At 47.7% G+C, this 22,658-nt stretch overlaps 4 protein-coding genes and 1 pseudogene across 5 annotated transcripts; 2 read left to right on the plus strand and 3 right to left on the minus strand.

The window, feature by feature from the left end:
* Positions 1-1,775: 1,775 nt before the first annotated feature.
* On the minus strand, positions 1,776-5,881 carry LOC112887594 (V-type proton ATPase subunit C). The gene is made up of 11 exons (XM_025953817.1): positions 5,653-5,881; positions 5,490-5,558; positions 5,246-5,373; positions 5,046-5,145; positions 4,766-4,833; positions 4,430-4,571; positions 4,059-4,175; positions 3,835-3,960; positions 2,446-2,529; positions 2,285-2,364; positions 1,776-2,198 (listed from the first exon to the last, which is right to left on the minus strand). Exons 1-11 carry the CDS (start codon positions 5,773-5,775, stop codon positions 2,102-2,104), a joined length of 1,134 nt encoding a protein of 377 aa, XP_025809602.1. The 5' UTR covers positions 5,776-5,881; the 3' UTR covers positions 1,776-2,101.
* Positions 5,882-6,723: 842 nt separating this feature from the next.
* Positions 6,724-7,545, minus strand: LOC112884415 (citrate-binding protein-like). Its single transcript, XM_025949797.1, has 2 exons — positions 7,204-7,545; positions 6,724-7,119 (listed from the first exon to the last, which is right to left on the minus strand). Exons 1-2 carry the CDS (start codon positions 7,543-7,545, stop codon positions 6,724-6,726), a joined length of 738 nt encoding a protein of 245 aa, XP_025805582.1.
* A 1,302-nt stretch (positions 7,546-8,847) lies between these two features.
* Positions 8,848-9,709, plus strand: LOC112884416 (citrate-binding protein-like). The gene is made up of 2 exons (XM_025949798.1): positions 8,848-9,171; positions 9,314-9,709. The coding sequence occupies exons 1-2, from the start codon at positions 8,848-8,850 to the stop codon at positions 9,707-9,709; spliced, it is 720 nt and encodes a 239-aa protein (XP_025805583.1).
* Positions 9,710-16,211: 6,502 nt separating this feature from the next.
* On the minus strand, positions 16,212-17,184 carry LOC112887908 (annotated as a pseudogene).
* Positions 17,185-18,266: 1,082 nt separating this feature from the next.
* LOC112887907 (GDSL esterase/lipase At5g45910-like) lies at positions 18,267-21,123 on the plus strand. Of its 2 annotated transcripts, XM_025954191.1 has the most exons (5): positions 18,267-18,581; positions 18,672-18,869; positions 19,709-19,857; positions 20,235-20,511; positions 20,723-21,123. In XM_025954191.1, exons 1-5 carry the CDS (start codon positions 18,284-18,286, stop codon positions 20,941-20,943), a joined length of 1,143 nt encoding a protein of 380 aa, XP_025809976.1. In that variant the 5' UTR covers positions 18,267-18,283; the 3' UTR covers positions 20,944-21,123. The 2 variants fall into 2 exon arrangements, with proteins under 2 accessions (XP_025809976.1, XP_025809977.1); XM_025954192.1 differs by lacking the exon at positions 18,672-18,869.
* Positions 21,124-22,658: the final 1,535 nt, after the last annotated feature.

Below are 22,658 nucleotides of genomic sequence, written 5' to 3' on the forward strand. Positions count from 1 at the left end.
TCAGCAGCAGCTGATCCAAGAGATGCCTAGTGAGGGCTTAATGGTATTGTCAGTGCCAGAAGTGTTGGTGGCTGCAAATTCTAACACAGGAAACAGTACTGGAAGTAGGAGCTGGACTGAATCCTGGCACAGATCACCTGCATCTGCCTGAGCGTCCTGAAGCCTTCCATCTGAATGTCTCTGGTGGTGAGCCTGAGCCGCCTCAGCCAGATGTGGTAGCTTCTGACGCCAGCCTGGAGCTGTTCCCCGTCCAGCAGGAGCAGATGGGATTGGCCGCTCCTGGGAACGAAGTCAGCGACATGGAAGTGAATCTCGAACTGAGCCTTGCCGTGCCGCCGTCGTGCGATTTGCAGCTGCAGCTGTGAAGCTTTGCTCCGGAGCGAGGATTTGGTGATGTTGGGCAACAGACTATTTCCTCCGCAAATCGCATTGTAGCGTGTTTGTCGTCCATGGATGGCAGATGATGACTGCTGCCGGTGGCTTTTAAACTTTAATTGAGTTGGTAATGTCGTCTGAGACTGAGTTCCTTCGTAGAGACGTCGAACATGACGGGTGAACATGTTCTGTGGATTGTGGTTGATGTTTTGATTTGCTTTTTGGCAATGCAAACCAGACTTTGAAATTTGTGCTTTGACGAGACTGCATCAAGTGAAATGGAATGCAGTTTGTGCCCTGTCAAGTGTGGATGGACAGGATATTTTAGTAGCTTCAAGATGTGAAAAAAAATTCCCACGAATTCGAGCAAAACTGCCCGATCGATTACAGCAGCACGAAAGTCCGTGCAACTAATGCAGGTTGCGTACGTGTACAAAAACATAGATGCAGAACACGGCGGCAGCAGTAGCTGCTACACACAGCAATACCACGCCGGCGACGATCCCTATTCCGTTCGCCTTCACCACGCGTCGGCGACCTCGCCGCGGCCGGTGGCGGCTCGTGACGCGCGCTCCGGGGTCTCTCATCACCACTTTGCTCCCGAGCAGCACGGAGTTGGTGACCCCCTGCACGTTGTTGTTCACGTAGATGTTGACGCAGAGCTCGCCGCCGCAGCTGCAGCAACGGTGCTTGGCACCAGACGCCACGGACATGGTCGCCCCCGTGCTGGTGCAGCCCTTAGCGGCCAGGCGGCCGCCCCAGCTCGGGGAGGCGCCGCCGTCCCCAGCTCCAATGCCCATCCTGAAGGAAGGAAACAGCGAAGAGAGATGGCAAGCCCAACCACGGCGTGACACCGGACAGCATCTCGACGACACTGCATCCTGCTTCTCTTATAAGACCGGACGGCCGGAGATCGTTGCTTTGTACGTAATGCTATGGGGCGAAGGAAAGCATATACACCAGAATCCATGGCCAGAACCAGCGTGCCTTGAAGCTGGAGTGCAGGCAAGGGATCTAGCGTTAGGCACTGGCGCACGGCAACATCTTCCAGCATCCATTCATCCACGGAGCAGAACACTATCTGGGCTGTCAAGACGATACATGGCCTTCTTTTTCAAAAGAATGCAACAAAATTCCTTATTTAGAGTATCTGCAATTCTTAATCCCTATTAAATTACAAAGTGCTTTTGCACTTTGCTTGATTGGCATATATCTCATTGGCGCTTTTGGATTTTAGCGTTCTTGGGTTTGACTAGATTGTTTGGGGAATTCTTGAAATTCCCTTTGCATTCAAAATCATTCTTGAAATTCTTGGAAAGGGCAATCAAGCAAGGATAAGCATGAACGGGAACTTTGGGAAGAAATCTGCCCGGAGAGCCTCAATGGCTAAAATCCAAATCTCAGTGATCACCGATCTGAACTTATTTGACACGGCTTTATTACAGTAAATCCAGTAGCCCAATGTTACAAAAACAAGTATCCACAGAAGCTTTACAAGGTGATGGATCTCTTCTTCAGCCAGAACATATTTCAGTTTCCTCAAAAGCTACATTATTGATCGGCAGATCTCTCCAATATAAATTACAGGACAAGAGAAGAGCGACAAATCAAGAAAGAATTGGCGTATCACAAGTAATATACACGAACCATTCGTTGTTTCGATTACTCAAGGTAATAGCTGCTTCAAAATATTGGCAGGCCACAGACAATACGCGACATACTGGGCTCAGACAAAGTTTATGGTGAAGGAGACGTAAGGATGGACCTCTGATTCACCTCCCAAACCAGCAATGCTTACATCATCTTCGGATTTCCAGTAAATACTGCAATTCAGATGTTGCATTAGTGAAAAACAATACCAGGATGTCACTTAGCAATGCAATGATCGCAACTAAAAACACTGAATTACCTATGGACATTGCCACAAAGCTCCTCTAAGATGCTCCTTACTTTCTTCTCACTCTTTGCAGATGGTGCAAGAACAGCAGACTGATTCAAGAGATAAGATTAGACAAGACAGAAAAGATAGAGTTGACCATCACAAAGAATAAAGACAGCAGAGCAAATTACCAGGAATGATGGTGGCAGACCATATCTAAGAATGCTCTCTACAAATACACGCACTGCACAGAAGTGCATCCAGGAACTGAATACCTGCACAGAAATAATTACAATTGAGAAAACAAGATACCATTCTCAATCTCCATTCAAATGGCTGGCTTTTACATTGGATCGCCAAGCCTATCACAACAAGAAAGCAATCCTCAATACTCCAGTCATGTTTACTGAAGCAACCAGGGCCGGCCCTGGGGCAGGGCAGGCAGGGCAGCAGCCCCGGCCCCCAAATCCCAGGAGCCCCCTAGCCAGATGTGCATGTAAAAACGAGGCCTGCTAATAACCAGTGCCCACCACTCAACATGTATTGCCCAACCCAATTTATGTGATCGAAGCAATCCCCTTCACCGATCAGCCACAGCGTTCGCCCATTCCCCTCCCCCCTCCTCTCGAAACGCATGCCTATCACAGCGTCATGCGGCTACTTTCCTATTGATTTCCTCCCTTCATGCCCAGCTTAGATGCTTCTATCTGAGAGGAGCTCTCCTCCACTGATAGCACCCAAGGGTCTCAACGTGACCAGGCCACATTTGAGTTTTAGAGGTGTGGAGATGCTATGCTATGCCCCAATGCCTAACTAGAAGCAAGTGTTTTGAAACAAGATGCATGGTTAGTATTGCAATTGGATAATCAATATTACTAAATGTTTGTGCCTAAATGAACAGCCTCTGATTTTATCTCGCCCCAGCCCCCGAATGCCAGGACCAGCCCCAGGAGCAACCATCAACAATCAAGTGCACCAGCAATATCTAAAATCTAGCCAAGGCCACAGTCCTCAGTAAAAATAAATCTTCCGTGATGAAAAGCAGGACTTTCCTAGCCCTAAACCAGTAAAAACCAGGACAGCAGTTTTCCATGATAAGAGAGCACTGGCATTTTTCTGTATTGCAACTTTCTGAGAATTAGAGTTTCATATTCTGGCCAACATAATAATGAAAAAGGCACCCAAAATTCATAGCTCTAGTTAACAAAGGTGATGCGATCGCAATCTGACAATAACTTATGCCCAATGAGTTACCACCATATTTCCTCCCTAAATAACAAAGTTGTGGCAGTGAGACTGTAACAACATCAATCAAAAGCAATTTCAGCATGCATCGAAGTCAGAACTCACAATTAATGCCCTTATTTAAAACTTAAATAGAAGCAACCTATCGATTATAATGCAAATGAAGAAAATAATGACATCAACCATTAACACAATGGCTTTCCATATTAAACATGGACTAAAATTCTCATTCAACGCTTCTGATACTCACAGAGAAAACATAACTAGCTGCATTTTTAAGGAAAGAAATACTGTTATAGATGGAACTACTGGAATATGTCGGAAAAGCCAAGTACCTCACTGTAGCTGGCATAGCACCATTGCAGAAGAGAGGTCCTCATAGCTTCCTGGTCTTGCAGTAGCTTCTCCATCTCCTGCTTCCGACTTTCTTGTGCTTCAGGACTGTACTCAAAATCACGGACCTGGAATGAAATGACATAAAGCTTAGTGAATGACAGAAGACGATGGGTTGCCGGAGGCCAGATTAATGTAAGACATAAAATCTCCAAGGAAAACTTACCTGGAAACCCTTCTCGCGAGCACGGACCTTAAAGTTGTCAACAACCTTAGCAAAAAGTGTTACAGTGTAGAGTGCATACTCGTTGTCTTCATAGAGCTTCTTAGATGACCTTGGCACCTATAAAACCATCAATTAGCTCAAAATGAAAGGGCTGCTAAATACAAAATATGAATAAAAGGAATGAAATAAGGGATACAATTTAGAGCAGCTTGACAGCTTTTTAAAGAAAGTAAGATCCTCATAATGGTAGAATAAAACACATTAAGTTGCTTTTCTAAATGAGACTTAGAAGAAAAATGTACCAATTTGGGAGGTTCTAAAACAGGCTGAAAAGCACCATAAATGAAGCACAGAACAAAAGGTAACATTACCACAAAAGTGTCGAGTGACTCATAGCTTCCCAGCCAGTCTTTTTGGGAGTACTTTGGAACAATAGCAAGAAGTGTTACAAGATGTTCTGAGGCGACCATATCCTCTGGTTTTACCAGATTTGAAAGATCACGAACTGCTAAGCTGTCACAGAAGAAATCCAAATCAATCAGTGCATAATAAGCAACAGATGGCCTCATTCTGCTTTCCTATTTACTTTACTTTAAACAACAAAGGAATTGAATGGTGGTTGGGATCACAATGACATAACATAAGCAGCAAGCATTTCCTCTAAAAATCTAGTCACAAAAGTATGGCAGCACCGCAGCACAGTTTACCTTCCACTTTGCTTTCTGTTGATCGCACTAAGCTGGCTCCTTACATTGTTATATTCCGCTGCTCGAACCTGGAAAATAATTTTTTCAGTAATTGTAAACTCAGCTTCCAGCCAACAATATTACAAAAACTATTATCATGTAATACCCTATATGGGAACACAGCTGATAAGGAGCAGAACGAAAAGAAGTGTAGATAGAGTTTGCAGTACCCACATTATGACCCGGCATCAGATTTGACCATTTAGAAACTGATGCGCAGAGTTGTGTATGAGAAACAAACCTTCATATCATCCTCGATCTTGGCGACCTGCATCTGGATGCTGCCGACGGTCTCCTTGAGCGGTGACATTGTGGGGTACTTGCCCTCATCCCACACGAACCTGCACGCGCAAGCCAAACAAAGCTTTTGAGCTACATGTTGAGCAGAACATCCATCCGATCCGCGGGCTGGACAGTATAGCAGGTAGCAGCAGAGCAGACCTGGTGAGGTAGGTGTCGACGGGGACGCCATCAACGGTGAGGGCCCCGCTCTCGACCCCTCCGGCGCGCTCGAGGTCCTCGATCTGCCTCCGGATCTTGTGAGACACGCCCTCGACGAACACGTTGGACTGCGGAGGGAGGTGAGGCAAGTCAGTCTCACATCGAATCGAAACCTAGACTCCCCTATTGCTCGGGGCAGCAGGGAATGAGATGGGGATGGGATCGAAGGGGCAGGGCAGCCCACCTTGACAAGGTCGTCGCTGAGGGCGAGGAGGGAGTCGAGGGTGCCGACGCGGAGATCCGGGACGTTGAACTGCGCGGGGCGGGGAGAGGAGGTCAGGCAAGGCGAGCTTTCTAGACGATTCCGGCGAGGGGGTTGAGAGAGAGAGACGGGAGAGGCGGGTTACCCGGTATAGCGGGGTGTCGAAGGAGTGGCGGGAGACGCTGTCCTGCAGGCGCGACCAGAGCGAGCTCGCGGTGGCGCCGGGGGACTGCACGGGGAGGGAGACGATCCAGTAACGGGTTGCCATCGCCGCCACCGCCTCCGAGCAGGTCGCGAGCGTGTGGGGCGCCTTGATCTGATCTGTCGGGATCTCGTCTCGGTGAGGAGGGAGGGGGGGTCGATCGGAGGGGATGATGAGGCCCCGCCGGGGAAGGAAGGAAACTTCGCCGGGCCGGGCCGGGCCGGGTCTTTAACGACGTGTCTGGACGAAAACGACTGACACATCCTGGGTCGGATTTGATCGAACCACGACGCCATCACTTGGTCCATTCCGGCCTGCCGGGCCATGAACACGTGGGTTGGGCTTCCAATTTCTCTTGAGCCTCCGGGACATCTCCTATGCTGCGTCTTGTCCGCTGACTTAAAGGAGAGATCTTCTGACTAGAGCGAGGAGAAAAGAAGACTGAAACACGCACAGTTGCAACTTCAGGTAAACAAGGTCATCATCAAGTACGTGGAAATTGCCGCTCTGATCTGATCACCTCTTGTCAGCTTGAATCTTCACACGTTGCTGAGCTCTTAAAAGATGCTGACGGGGCAAGTCATGCATCACTGTTCTTCTTGCAACCAAACCGTGCTGGTGAGCCCATTCAGTTTTCTGGAAGAGCTGTTGTAGTTTTAGCCTTTGTTCTTCCTTGGGTTATTTCCGTTGCTACATTTGTGTTCCCGAGCGAGGTGCTTTATGATCTCTTCTAGTCCGTTCCTAGAGTTGCTACATGCCATGGCGTTGTGTGTGTTACAAGTACAATGATCACAGAGTCAACGCCAATAAACTGCCATTGTATCGTGCAAAAAGAAAAACAAATCCATTGGATACAGAAGTGACTAAAACCACACTGTGCTGCACGTACAGTACGTATATATACAGTAGAATACTCATGGTACTGCCACTGATCAAAATGTTTCAACTCAATAGCCACACTCTGCTGCCACTGATGATCGACCGGCCGGTAGCAGAGTATACTCTGGCTAATTATTAGTAGGGTTTGGTGTAGACGGTGACGTTCCTCCAGCGGGACTCCACGCGCGGGGACACGTCGTGGTGCTGCACGTACACCCCGAACTTGAAGTAGTGCGACGCGCTCGGCGCCACGGCGACGGCCAGCCTCGCCGCGCCATCGACGAACACGGCCACCGTCGACGCGCCGACGTCGTGCACCACGTTGAGCCGGAACCACCGGTCGTAGATGCCGTCCTCCACGGCCTCCCCGCTGTAGTGCCGCAGCGTGCCGTTGTACACGTGCAGCATCATCGCCGTCGCGTGCGCCGCCCCGTTCTCGTTGTGGATCTGCATCACCGACACGCCGGAGGTCCCCGACGGCACGTAGCCGTAGCCCTCGAACTGCCACACCCCCGATGAGTAGTCGTGGCCCTAGGATCGATCGAACAACGTTGTGGTGTCTTAAAATTGATTTTGGTGTTCGAACTGTGAAGAATCTGTGCTCGCCATGCTTACTCGGAGCCTGACTTCGGTCCGGGGGTTGGTGGTGGTGACGTTGTTGAAGGGCTTGTCGCCGGCGTACACCCAGAAGGTGCGCACGCCGGTGCAGGTGTCGTAGCGGTAGCGCTGCTCCACCGGCACGTCGTAGGGGCTCTGCACGGCGAAGTCGCTCTCCGGGAGCTCCACCTTCACGAACCCGGCGGCAAGGTCGTCGCAGCTGCCGGTGGCCACGGCGAGCGTGGGGTTGACCACCAGGCACAGGACTACGAGTGCTAGTGCCATCATTGCAGCGCCGCCGGCGAGGGGGAAGGGACGGCTGGAGCTGGTGGAGGAGAGCGAGGAAGAGGAGGAAGCCATGGAACGAGGATGATGGTAGGAACAGGTTGAATTGATTCGATCGGTCCTGGACGTACTCCTGTTCAGATTAGTGCGTCTGGTCATGTCGTTTTGAACTTATCTTTGGACCTGTTGTTTTGCCCTGCGAATTGAAGCCGGTTGTTTGGTTGAATACATGGATGATCTGCGTGTTGTCAGCAGGGTGTTTAGTAATGCGGCGCCGGCTAGAGAAAGAGACATCAACTACTGTTCCACAGATGGTCAAATCTGAATATCGTTGCTAATACTGTACTGCCACACCACACAACGAGTAGTTGGCGATGGCAATATAATGGTGCCGGCTGAAGGTATGAAAAATTCTAGCCTTTTTGTTTGAAGCCGCAGGGCTACTCCGATTCATTTGAACCGCATAGAGATGTCATGTCACATCCAGTAATGACACGGTAACACTGCGTGTTTGGCAGAGCCGATTCAATACTTAATCCAGCAGAAGCTCTGCCAAATAATTTTTCAGAGAGAATTGATTCTCTGCTGATTTTGTGAACTGATTATGTGAAATGAACTAAGAAGTTTGGAGCTGAAAGTAGATTTTTTTATTCTGTGAAGTGATTCTCCATCCTGATTTTAAGAGTTTAGGCTAGAGAATCAAAGAGAATCATTTTCAGTTACAGAATTACTTCTCTCAAAGAATCAGTTTCCATAGAAAATCAGAATCAAATGGAGCTGTACCAAATACCAAACAGACCCACATAGAGCGACCAACTAAGCAGGGACACCATATCAACTATTTCTTCATACAGACAATGGTATTTCATTTCATTGGCATAATCAGATCTTTGCAGGTGTCACCAACTACAGTTTTCTATATTGGCAAGGCCAGCATTTGCGTTGTTTCATGTTCTCAGAGTCCAAACAGCCACAAACGCAAAAGTACTTCAAAAAAAAAAACTAATCACAAAGAAAGCTCGTTTTACATCAGTATCGAAGGCGTACAATTTTGACCATGTACGTAGCTGCGAATGGTTGCCGTCCTTGTCCTCTGGCTGTCTCAATACAAATTCACAATACGATACGCGCCATCAAACCATTCAATATTGAGCCAAACACAACATTCGGTTGGCTGGAGGCCAACAGCACGCCCAAAGACAAAGTGACAGCACAAGGTGACAATCCATTCCTGGACATCACCACCCAAGCCCCTGTTAATCTCACATATAACCGTGCACAAACTCGACTACTATGGCTAGGAGCCGTACGTCGTCTAATCACATCGTCGATCCTCACATCGATTGGTTTTTTTTTAAAAAAATCCTCTCATCGACCATGGCCTCCTCCCCCCTCCGCACCCTCGCCAGCGGCGTTGTAGAGCGCACGGCAGCTATGCTAGTACTACTACTAATCATCCGCGTCGTGGTCGCCCCTGCGCCTGCCGTGGCCGTCGACGGCGACTGCAACCTCACCGCCGGGTTCGTCCAGGTGGACCTCCCGGAGGGCAACTTCGTGGTGCAGAGCCCCTACGACGTGCCGGAGAACCAGCGCTACAGCTACGACGTCGCCACCGGCGTGCGCACCTTCTGGGTGTACGCCGACGACAAGCCCTTCAACACCGTCACCAGCACCAATCCTCGCACCGAAGTCCGCCTCGCCGTAAGCACCTACTGTTGCCGTCACACAAGCTTCTCTTTAGCTAGCTAGTTTCAATTCAAATTTGGTTCAGAAAAAAGTTTCAATTCAAATTTGGTTCAGAAAAAAAGTTTCAATTCAAATTCAAATTCCGACAACGTTGCAGGGCCACGACTACTCGTCGGGGGTGTGGCAGTTCGAGGGCTACGGCTACGTGCCGTCGGGGACGTCGGGCACGTCGGTGATGCAGATCCACAACGAGGACGCCGGCACGCACGCCACCACGCTGATGCTGCACGTGTACAACGGCACGCTGCGGTACTACAGCGGGGCGGCGGTGGAGGACGGCATCTACGACCGTTGGTTCCGGCTCAACGTGGTCCACGACGTCGGCGCGTCGACGGTGGCCGTGTTCGTCGACGGCGCGCCGAGGCTGGCCGTGAACGTGACGCCGAGCGCGTCGCACTACTTCAAGTTCGGGGTGTACGTGCAGCACCACGACGTGTCCCCGCGCGTGGAGTCGCGCTGGAGGAACGTCACCGTCTACACCAAACCCTACTAGTTGTAGCCTGGGCACGCCGTGCCATGGCATGCGCCGTGCCCGTGCATGACCCCAGAGCGCGGCCGGCGGCAGCGACGCAGCTCAATGGGGTTGTCACGCCGGCCAGGGGTTTGAGCGGATGTACACGGGGCAAGCCCATGGAGTCCTGTCAGTCTTGAAGACGAGGAAGAGGTCCATAGCAGCAGGGCGCCCTGCAACAGGTGCAGGCAACACCTGAAGCTGAAGCAAGTGCACAGTATGGCAGAAAAAGAATTCAAATAAACGAAAAGACCAGTGGCTGATTCTCCAGACACTGTGTTTGTAATTTGTTATTTGTAATGCATACTGTACCCCTAATTATCTGATTTCTTGTTTGTAAACTTTAATATGTCAAGTAAATTCTATGCACCCATCTGTATGAAAATGAAATAAGGTATAATTGTCTGTGTTAGGTTGGGGCCACGCGTCGGATAGGCACGGCCAAGATTTTTGGTCCGATCCTCGGATCGGGTCGGGCTCGGGCCAGCATAAAAAGATGTCAGGTTTCTTTTATTTGGGATCGAACCTAGCCCAGCTCATCCTTTGATTAGGTATAATCATAGCTTTGCCAGCGCTTTTATCTTTATCCATCGGTCGCTTTTACGGCGCACGATACTACCACTTGGTAGTACGTAGTATAAAAAAGATCTAACCGTCCATTAGAAGGAGTAAGGTTATCATTAGTAAATAGTAACTTAATTTATAAATTAAGGATATTTTTTATAATTTTTTTGCATTTTATCTATTGCAACCATTTTTAGCATATTGCAACACTTTTAGACCATTGCATCAGGGGTGAAATCTTGTAGTGAAATAATTTTTTTCATATTACCTTTATACTACTTATATATACTACCTCGTACTATTAATTAATATTTCAGTGGTATAAAAAAATCTCGATTGTCCGATGTTTACATGTGAGTCATTTCCAGGCTGATACATGGGGAGGCACACTTCATCTTCATCTGTAACAAGACGTGCACATCAGGAACTGCAGGTTGTTGTGCCTTAGCCTTGGACCCACCACATTCAGTCCCGATTTACCGTCCAGCTATAGACCTCCGTTACATGTTAACCTATTCCTTGTTTCATTTCTGAGTATGATTCTGTCCTGGTCGTACAAGCCTCAGAGTCATGTGCATACAAGGCTATAAAAAAGCTAAGCGATGGATCAATACATGGAGCGCAATCGCACTGCAGCACCCTTTAAGTTTCAGCACATTAAAAGTCTTTACTTCTATATCCTCTCGATAAATATTTGGTTCTGGACAGAGTGCAATCACATCGTGGCAGCCTTGTAAGTTTAAGCAGATCAAAGATCCTCATTCCTATATCATCTTGATAATTATATTTTGTTATGGGCAGAAATGAACCAATGTCACGTGCCTGATCTCCACAGGTTCCTTGTACTGTAATAAATTAATAATAAACTAAATCCCAACAGGTTAAACAAATAATCAATTAAGTAAGCAACGATTCCTTACTGTCCTTTATGAACACACCAACAGGCAAACACTTGGTGTGATTTTAACTAGCACGCCAACCAAAGAAACAAACTTGCAAACCTTTGCCATGTCGAACGAAACCAAACGTTAAAAATTGCTTCACATATTGGCATAGAGTGCCACCCAAAATATTGTCATCTGAATTACAGAATTTGATGCTTTGAAGTAATATCAGTACTCAGTGTTGATACAATTGACAAAGGAGATGGTTGTATAATTTCAACAAATTTGTAGTGCCAAGCAAGGGCAAAGCATGCTCCTGCAGTAGATAGATAATATATGGACAACCTCTTTTCACTAGTTTTGCACCAAACTTTGGCATTGCAAATTACGTTTAGGATACAACATCTGTTCAAGTTTTGGTAATAACAGATGAAATGCGTGGTAAATCTAACAACAATACGTCGAAACTTCAACAGTGTCATTGCATATCTAGGCAAGATGACCGGATTTTGACAACCTAAGTTAAACATAGCTCGTGCTATTCAATAAACCTCACCTTAGGGATACATCAACACTCTTCACTCGTATAATCTGAATCACTATCATCCTCACTGCTCTCATAAAGCCGATCCTCTTCTAGCCTACGAATCCGTTCTGCCATCACACTACTATGCCTAATGATAGCCGTGTTAGTGTAGTGTTGTGGCATCAGTGATGGATCGAAATACTCATCGAAGGGATCCTTTTTGCAAACCATGCTCTCAAAATCCTCCTCGCGCCCATGAAAGTTCTCTCCAATCGGATGTATGATTCTAATTCCCACATAGTCACAATACAGGCACCGAACCTGCTCTATCAACCTACAAAGTATAAAGTTAATATATATATAAAATTCATTCTACACGCACTTATAACTACTCCCACATGTGTATCTCATCACGTAGAACGTATCTGACCTAATCACCTAAAGAAGAGCATGTACATAAAATATGTGATCATACTAGACTATCTATGATGGTATATACGTTGCGTACATGACCATAATATGGACATACTGATTTTTATATACTAGTACTAAGGTATAATTATAATATATTTAAAAAATAGAGGTACTTTTGAAATTTTTTTATATATGAACATACTCAGGCCCTGTTCGGTTCCAGCCCTCTAAATTTTAGACCCATCACATCAAAGAGAATCTTGCTATTTAAAAGTATTAAATAAAATCTGTTTATAAAACTTTTTACACAGCTGGGTGCTAATTCGCGAGACAAATTTAATGAGCCTAATTAATCCATAATTTGCAACAGTGATGCTACAGTAATCATCCGCTAATCATGGACTAATATACCTCATTAGATTCGTCTCGCGAATTAGCACTGGGGTTCTGCAATTAGTTTTATAATTAGACTTTATTTAATACTTATAAATGATAAGATTCTCTTTGATGTGACCCCTCTAAACTTTAGACCCCCGGATCCGAACACACCCTCAAAGTGATAAATAAGTATGCGGACATATATACAGTGGTATACTGATGGTGACAGTAGTTACAAGCGAGTGCAGATAAAACTCATCATATATATGAAAAATCCATTCTACACGCACTTATAGCTACTTCTACGTATGTATCACATGATGCAAAGCGTATCTGATCCAACGAAAGGTATGTACGAGGTGTATATGATCATACTAGACCATCTGTGATGTTATATACTTTAGGTATGTGACCATACATAGAGTATGTTGATATACTCAATTTTTCGTATATATCTCTATGAAGTATCTTAGAATAAGCATATAAATATACTCAAAATGATAAATGAGCATGTGAACGTACGTATGATAGTATAATGATGTTGAGAGTGACTGGCACTCCTTTTGTTTCATAGACTTACACATTTGTTTCTCTGTAGTGATGCGGATCGGATGGATTAATTGTTGACCCGAAGCTGCCAGGAGCGATCTCGCTCGCATCTCGGTTGTGTTAATTAATCGATCGGCGGCGTCAATAATGCAATGTCGCCGATCTCGGTCGTGAACAATTGTTCCTCGGCGAGCTTGGACCCTGCCCGCGTGGTGTGGTGCGGTGCGGTGCGACGACTTGTTTTGCTCCGATCCGGCGATAGGAGCGAAGAGCGAGGACGGGCCATGACGATCGCGCGCGGTTTTGACGAAAAATAATAAACACTAGCTAGTACTATAGAAGAAAGTCGGCAGAGCGCTTTAAATTCAAAGCTCAAAAGTAGTCCAAGTCTGCTGCCACATGAACAGATGAGGAGGCGAGGACATAGGCATACAGCCGTGAACAGATGACACGGAATAGTAGTACTACATGTATACAGCTGCTTCTCTCAATCATTTTTTCTTTTTTTTTCGAAAAGTTTTTTTCTTCTTTTTTGCTGAGTGAAGGATTGAGTTCGAGTAGTGCCGCGTGGCCCCGCGTACGGCGCTGCGCCGAGGTGAGCAGACAGCGATCGTGTCAGGACTGGGCATCTGTTTTTTTATTATTATTATTATTTTTTTCCTGTTTTTCTACGGAGCGTGAACAAATAATAGCTAGCGTCGTCGTCTAGCTACTCCCAATCGACCAACTGTACTCACTAGCCAGCATGCATGCTCAAGTTGTGGAAACGTTTTGCGCGCTGCGTTCGTTTAACACAATACAGTAACACATAAACATCCAAGCTAGCGTTTGTAATAATGGTATTGCTATGCATCCCCGCGTTCAGATAAACAGCCTTAAAAACTCTTTCTTCGGTTTATGCAAGCACAAGTGAGTCTATGCCTAGCTAGTCCTAACACAAGCTCTGTCTTCTTACAAGTGAAAAGAAAGCATGGCTAGCAAACGGCGGCGACAGATCGGCTGCGGCGTGTACATGTCCGCCGGCGACTCGCACGCTTGCGGTCTTTGCCGCAAAACTGCGGAAGGAGGTGAATCTGCTTCGAACTGGAAGAGCGGAGATCTATCAATTGGGCTTGCAGTTCGTGGGAGGCTGGGCATGTACCTGCAATGGAGGAACGGTGCGGCGGCCGCCGGCGCCGGCGGATCGTCGAGAGGACGAGAGAAAGAACTGCCCATCAGATCAGATTTAATCTAAATGAGGGCTTCGTTTGAAATTTGAAGAGAATTAGGGGGTTATATGTAAAAACGGATCTAGTGCTTTTTAAAAAGACCCCTCGTTCAGTTCACGATCAGTAGTTACGATCCAAATTAGAGGGTAAATATAAAATACTATATGCATTTTTACATATAATCCACTATTTTGGATCGCGAATATAGATCCGATATTTTCAGAAAGCTCCTGATTAATCTTCAGGCCGGCGACAGGGAGGCTGGCGAGGCGGCGCTGCCACCGGTGATCGCCATCGGTCCCAAGCGTACATCCTTCGCTACCATCCGCGAACAGGACGCATCCGTTTGCGGCGGCGGATTCAGCAATTGGCGCTGCTGCCTCCGCAACTGTCTGGCTCGCCGCAAGGATTCCAGCACGGCGGCGGAGGACGCCGTGCAGGGTGCCGGGCTCGGGAGCATGGCGTGCTTCTCCTAAAGGGCACGAAGGCCTCGGCGGCGGACGGCCTACATGCATATATCCAGGGATCGAGTTGATTATGACGGACCGCAACTTGCTGGGAAGAAGAAACCAAATCCGTCGAACAAGCCTCAGCTGGGATCCTGGGACTGGGATGCAGAACTGAACAAGCCAATATCACACTTCTGAACCCCAGGACTGCAGTGACAAGTTGTGGCAGGCCTCCAGCCTCCAGGACTGAAGCAACAAGGGCGAGGCCATTCTCTTGTGTGTTAAAGTTTTCCTTTTCTGAATCTTTCCTCTAGGTAGATATACACACACTTCAGCTACAGGAAATGTTTTCCGAATTTTTTCTGTGCATTGGTAGTTGAAACAACGATTAAGTTCACAAGAACTCAGTTGCACCGGTTAAACCGATGCTATAAGAATGCAGACGTCGGTGCAGTGAGGAGATGGCATGGCAATCAAGTGAAGAAACAATAGAGGCACCGGTTAAACCGACGGTGTAAAAGAAGACATCGGTGCAAGCGTGTTGTGGTTACTCAGTACGCATGTTTTGGTTTTAGAAGGGTTTCCATGCAAAATCTTCAGCACCGGTTGAACCGAAGGTGCTTCGGTACATTGCATCGGTGCAATGATGCAAGCAAGCTTAGGCGTGGCAGAGAAATGTTCAACGACTAGTATGCAGATTAAGAGTGACCGATTAAACTGACGGCAGAAAAGCAAGTAATAGCTAGGACTGGATCTCTAGCCAATATAAGATCTCACCCTGAATCATTTGAGATTGTTGGAGTTCGTGAGAAGTTACCCACACTCTGAAGAAGTTCTTCAAGCCATCCAAGAGCTTATTGATCATATTCTTAGATTTAGCACAAACTTTGAGAGCGTTAGTGCTAGAATTAGCTCTAAACAGAGTGAGAGAGCGAGGTGTTGCTGCTTTATGTGCTGGTTCTTGAGTGAACCACAAGTTGTATCTCGGTGTGCCGGTCCCTTGGAATCTTGGAGTCTTGGTGGTTCGCCGGCGAGTCATCGACCCTCCGGCTTGGTGTGGAACGGCGACGATGGTTTTGTGCGGGGGACGTGTATACCCCGTTCCTTCATGGAAAAGCTCCTTAGTGGAGACGGTATTGAGGTGACCGGGGACTTGGCGAGAGCCTTGGTGGCTAAACCGTGGTGGCGAGTCAACGAGAGTCCCGAAAGAGATTCGGTGACCGGGAAGCAATACTCTTAATGAGTGCTTCAATGACGTGAATTAGGGGTTACTTTGTGCCTATCGATACCATGAGATAAATCTTCATGTCGAGAGTTTGATTCCCCTCGTCCCTTCCTTTAAACTTCTGCATTGCTTATTGCAATCTTATGTGCCTTTACATTTTTAGTGTAGTTGCTTATTGCAATCTCGTGTGCCTTTACATTTTTAGTATAGTATATGTTAGAATTGTCTGTAGGTTGCAAAATTTTTTAAAATCAGATTTTCACGCTAGTTGAATTCTAATTGCACATCTAGATTATATATTTTCCTTATATTTTGCGCTAACTGTTACTAGTTTACCCCAACCCTCCTGCGATACGAGCACCGATTCTTTTGATGCCTGTGTTCTGGTACGGCACGCTGCGGGGGAGAGGGCGACGACGACGAGTCGTCGCGAGCTGAGGCCACGCCCTCAGCAGGTCTCTGCGGCGGTCGTCGGCCGCCGGCGGCGTCGGTCCGTCGAGCAGCCTGGCGAGGTTGCGCAGGCTGTAGGAAGGTGAGCGACGGCGCACCTTGGCGACGAGGCGCACGGCCTCGTCCAGGTGGCTGGAGATGGTGAGCCAGGCGCCGACGAGGCGGTCCGGGTCGGGGTGCCGGGCGGCGAGCGCGGCGCACCTGAGGGCCATCCTGAGGGCCTCCTCGGTGGCGCGCTCGAGGACCCGAACCTCTTCATGCGGCGGTCCATGACGGCGGTGCGGGTGGCGACGAGGAGGTCGGCGTCGGCGAGGAGCAGGTAGCGCTCGGCCTCGGAGTCGGCGAGGTACGGGAAGAAGCGCGTGAGGATGGTCACCATGCCGTCCATCGACCGGCGCTCCAGGTCCTCGAGCTCCGCTCCGGCGGGGACCCCGCCGGCCGCAGGGCTGCGCCGCGGGCGGGGGACGAGGGTGTTGACGACGATGTTGGAGGCCGGGTCGAGCAGGCCGAAGCAGAAGCCGCCGGCGAGGACGCATCGCCAGCGGGCGCCTCGCCTTGCTGTTCCTGCTCACCGTGAGGCGCTCGAGCGCCTCACGGTAGGCGTTGTGGATCGCGGCCAGGAGACGCGATCTGTGGTCGGCCCTTTCCTGGGGCGACGCGTACTCGCACGCCAAACTCGGCTCGTAGATTCGGAGACCCATGGTACGTGTCGCCGCTGCTGTTCACCAGCGCCATCGCCGGCCGGTCCACCTCCTCGCCCTCGCTCCGGACTAGATTGGACGGAGTACCAAATGTGAACCTAATAAAATAGGTTCGCCTGCCGGGCGGTTCGAATCTGTCCTGCTCCTGCCTGGTTTGAATCGGTTACAAAATTTAAAGTAGAATCCATAGGATCGGAGTCCCTCGAATTCATCAGAGACGGCGGACATTCACCTCCGTCGGGTCTCTCGTGTGTGTGTCGGCATCGTTCAATCCTGGAAGTGGTGTGGTACTGGTTTCCTAGCTGGTAATCCCAGCATAATGTTGTTGCGTGTCTATTGTTAGGTTGGCAGACAGAGCAATTACGTGCAAATAGATCTGTGCATGCTTTGTCTCTTGACGACAACATGCTGTACCTACACGCAGGAGCAAAAACTAAAAACACGTGAGTATGAGTGAGACGCATTCTCCCTTCATCTGTCCATTTCATGGCCAACGTGGAACTCTTGTGGCCAGTTACTGTACCTACTCTTGTGTTTCAAATTATGGAGCGACAACATCGTAGAGACCCCCCATGATCTCGTGGAAACGACGTGCAGGCCATCGGATTGGAACAAGCTAGCAGGTTGCTCTCGAGCTCCACTTGATAATCTCCTCCCCCACCCCCGCCCCCTTTCCCTCCACGTCCAAGCCATGGAGCTCCTTGTGGAGTCGAAACTGGGCATTCTCCCTCCATTCAAAATTACGAGAGAATATATGATTTTTTGGACGGTTTAAGGTAGATAGGAAAAAACGTATATATTTCTTGTTAGAGCTTAGTGGATACTAGCATAAGTCGCGGGTCAAACAAATGGTAGGTTGCCTAGGCAATCAGAATTTAATGACATGCTACCCATGCGATTAATAAGATTTTTCAAGGAATTACACCAAACTCTACTCGGAATGTCTTATACTTGTGGAGAAAATGTAGACTCTAAAATCTCTTATACGTGTGCACGTATTTGTATGATAGTATCGCTATTGGTGCATTAAAATGAATTGATAGTTTTGCAGGGACCATACAACCAACGATCCGGAAAAATCATATGATTAAGCTAGCGTGGTAGGGGCTTCCCTGTAAATTTTAACAGAATGTTCCTATAAATTTAATTTTAGCTTCCCTATAAATATACATACAATGCGTCGACGATCTGTACACCGTGGCATCAAGATGGGTGGTTGTCTTAGGGTGGTGCCTGCTGCCTTCATGGCCGTGGCGCTCGTCGCCGTCGCCGTCGCCGTCTTCCCCTCGTCGGCTGAGCCGGAGGCCGCTGCCTCCCTCCGCGGCGGGCCATTCGACTCCATCTTCGCCTTTGGCGACTCCTTCACGGACACCGGCAACAACCCCGTCGTGTGGGGCTGGTACAACGTCTTCGACGAAGTCATGCGCCCTCCCTACGGCATGACTTTCTTCGGCGGCCGCCCCACCGGCCGCAGCAGCAACGGCCGTCTCATCGTCGACTTCATTGGTAAAACTCGATCTCAGATCAACCTAGGCAGCACATATGGACATGGACCCATCATCAGTAGCCTCTCTCTGTCATGCTGGTGATTTTCAGCCCAAGGCCTGGGTTTGCCTCTCGTGCCACCATACCTATCGCACAAGGGGAGCTTCCGGCAGGGCGCAAACTTTGCCGTTGGCGAAGCCACCGCCCTCAGCTCCAGCTTCTTCCACTTGGGGGAAACGGACATCAGCCTCCAAGTGCAGCTTGGGTGGTTCGAGGAGCTCAAGCCTTCACTTTGCAAAACGGAACAAGGTTATGTATTGTAGTACTTCAGCTTCATGCATACGGACTGAAGCAAAAGGAAAATGTGTATAAATACGTCCGACGTCTCCATCGCCCCCATAGACGAATCCGCTTGAATCCGAACACACGTAGATCCTATCTTCATGACTGGACCGACAGAACTTTTTTTTAAAAAAAAAGGAATAGTTCCACAAGTCCTTCGTTGTTAAAAGCATGTCATCTGGCAATTAATAGCATTGTTCGTTGTTGAAATAAATTCATAAAAATGCAAACACCCATATGAAGTTTAGGACTCGAACTCAGGTGGATAAGTTCCACCATAAGGAACATAACTAATTGAGCTACATTTAATTTGCTACTTATAATTAATATAAGTTTGAATTGTGAGATTGAGTACATGTGTAGCTACTTTGATCCAACTAGCTACTAGGTGTATATAACTAATATACACATACAATGCATACACTTATATTAACCTTGTGCAAATAATTTAATTTGGGCGTACAAGCATGTACAGTAGGTCCGGCTCTGCACGGGGCCAGGACTTAATTAGATTTTTTATTTGAAATTTGGTTATTTTTTGGGAATATAATGTTTAAACAATTCCAGCCATGCTATACGGATCGTACGGGTCTCTGGGCGAGACCGGAACTTCCAATCTAATGATTGGTTTTCACGAGTTATGACTGTTGTACTCTCAACCAAACCTTTGATATTATGTATATTTTACGAGTATCCATACTTGTAATTAATCTTGACCACTAAATCTTTAGGTTTACTTAATTTGTAAGAAAATGATAGTACATCTAGCTGTACTCAGTGGAGATGGTGTTGTTTTTGCATTGCAGAGTGCAGGGATTTCTTTAGCAGATCTCTCTTCTTGGTGGGCGAATTCGGGATCACCGACTATCACATATCCTTTGGCATGAGAAAAAGCATGCAAGAAATCAAAGCCTTCATCCCAGATGTCATCCAGACCATCTCCATGGGCGCCGAGGCGAGAGCACTTGACTGATCCCCCTGTCACTCCCTGTTTCAGGCATTGTTAGTTTGTCTGAACAGCCGTTTAGCCTATTCAAACACTATATAAACAACGGTACACGATAGTCAAGTGACCATTTAATCAGTTATTAGTTTATTATCCTGATTAAGCAGCTAGTATTTATTAGCTTGCTTAAATGACCATCTAAACCGAATAAACAACTAAACAATAGGTGATGGATTATTTAGCATTTGGAGTTTACTAGGTGGACACTGCTTCCAACAAACCTGCTGCAACTCATTTTCAGACGGGGTTCCTTTCTTTAGACAGCATAAACATCTAAAAATCAGTCTGGGTACATGTTGACATCAAGAAACTAATGCAACAAGCAGAGAGTGATCCAGCACGGGGCAAAGACTCTGCTGGTCCCCGGGATGATCCCGTCCGGATGTGTGCCATCGATCCTCGTCGCCCTCGCCGACACCGATGCGCCGGAGTACGACGCCACCGCCACTTGTCTCAAGGAGCCCAATGAGATCGTAATGATCCACAACTCGTTGTTGCGGGATGCCATCGAGAAGCTCCGAGCGGAGCATCCCGATGTGAGTATCATCTACACCGATATGTTCAACCACGTCATGGAGATGATCAAGTCGCCTGAACGATTCGGTCAGTACCTACATGTGTATGTGTCTATGTTCTTCTTCATCGTTGGAACTGCTTCGAGATCGTGCAAACCTACTGCACGCCTTTCTTAATTTGACTTTAGCGTGAATTTTGATGCAAATCTAATGGTAAAAATACTACTGTACTCCTAAGGCTGGTAAAATGGAGTAGTGATAAAAACCAAAGTTGAGTTCAATTATGCATGTGGTTGCAGGGTTTAAAAGAGACGTTCTTACCGTTTGCTGCGGAGGACCTGGGAGGTACCACTACAACCTGTCGGTCGTCTGTGGCGATGAAGCTGCAACCACATGTGAGGATCCATCCACCCGTCTGTTCTGGGACGGTGTCCACCTGACGGAGGCGGCTTACCACTACATCGCTGAAAATTGGCTCAACACCGTAGTAGGCAGCGTGTCTGCAAGAGCTAGCTCTTAAATGAGCAGCTGCCTATGGTCGAATGTGATTCATGGAGTCATCGATACAGCTGTGGAATTGCACTGTTGCAGTAGTACTGGACCAGAGCAGTGGATCATAACGACACTGCAAACTTCAATAAGATGGTTGTAGTAAAATGAGTTTAAATGGACTGTCGTTGAAGAAACTTGTTATTGTGTAGCTATGTCCCCACCTGTCGATCCCCTCCCCTCACCCCCCCTCCTGGCCTGCCCCCAATCTCTACAACTGGAAGCATGAAAACATGTTGGATAGAGGGAGTCTTTATTTGGGGTGTGGTGGCAGAGGGAGTCTTTTAGCACTACTATATATGGTTCTGAATGAATAGGGATCGATTATTTGTGCCCCATCCGAGCCCACCTTCTCCATGTCATCTCATCATCTCATGGCGGCAGCTCTAGTATCCATCCACTCATCATCTCTATCGTTGCTGGCTGACAGTGTCAGAGTTGATCACTTGAGCTTGCATTGACAGTACCTGTAAACATTTGTTGAGATAACATGGAGGTAAGCTCCACGAAAGTACCGATAAATTTTAGACACTGCGGTGGCCAATTGTTAGGAGTGAACTTTACAGATGAGTAGTTGCCAAGATTACAGGATGCGTTCTTAGGAAAAAAGAATGGAAGCACTGCCTTCCCACCTATCGTAATAATATGCTATTGTGTATCTTACAGTAATCTCCACTCTTTCTTTGCCACCAAGACAAGCCGCCCCGAAAAGCCCATTTCAAATTTGAGCAATTCTGGACAAAAATACCAGGCTTCTATCAAGTGGTGCCAGAGGTTTGGAATAAGCCAGTGGAAGGGCAAAATGCTATGATGATCCTCCATAACAAGCTTCTGAACACTGCCGCAGCGCTTCGGACTTGGAGTAGAAAGGATTTTGGGGAGGTCATTTTTAGACTGGAGCAAGCTCAGGAGGATCGCGATCTATCTGAGGAGGAAGTTTGCCTGCTAAAGGATCTGAAGGTCCGTGCGCTGGGCCTTGCTGCGGACCTGCGGTCGAACGTGCCAGACGCCGCCAATGCTCCCGACTAACTTGGCTCAAAAGCGGGGACGCTTGTACATAATTTTTTCATTTGAAGATGACGGCGCGTAAGCGCAGAAACTTCGTACCTGCGCTAAAGAAGCGAGATGGTTCAGTTATTTGGAGCCACGTCGAGAAGGAGCAGGAATTGCTGTTTCACTACAAGAATCTACTGGGCACAAAGGCGGGCAGGACACGTACTCTCAACTGGGACTTGCTGAATCTTCCAATGGTGGATGGTGTAAACTTGGATGCGCCTTTCACGGAGCAAGAGATTAAGTTGGCCATCTCTGAACTACCCTCAGAGAAAGCTCCGGGGCCGGATGGATTCACAGGTGCGTTTTACAAATCCTGCTGGTCGATCATCAAGTCGACGGTGCTAGATGCTTTCAACTGCTTTTTCTTGTTTCACACTGGCCCCCTTGAGCGTTTAAACTCGGCAAACATCTGCCTCATCCCCAGAAAAGAACTCGCCGAGGCAACAACTGATTTTAGACCTATAAGCCTTATACCCTCCTTCGCAAAGCTCATTTCTAAGGTGTTAGCCATTCGCCTCTCTAGTAAACTTGATAATCTAGTTTCAATCTCCCAGAGTGCTTTCATTAAAAAACGGTGTATCCAAGATAACTTCCTTTATGTACGTAACCTGGCCCGAGCTTACCACAAAA

Source organism: Panicum hallii, chromosome 3 (genome assembly GCF_002211085.1).
Source record: "Panicum hallii strain FIL2 chromosome 3, PHallii_v3.1, whole genome shotgun sequence".
NCBI lineage: Eukaryota > Viridiplantae > Streptophyta > Magnoliopsida > Poales > Poaceae > Panicum > Panicum hallii.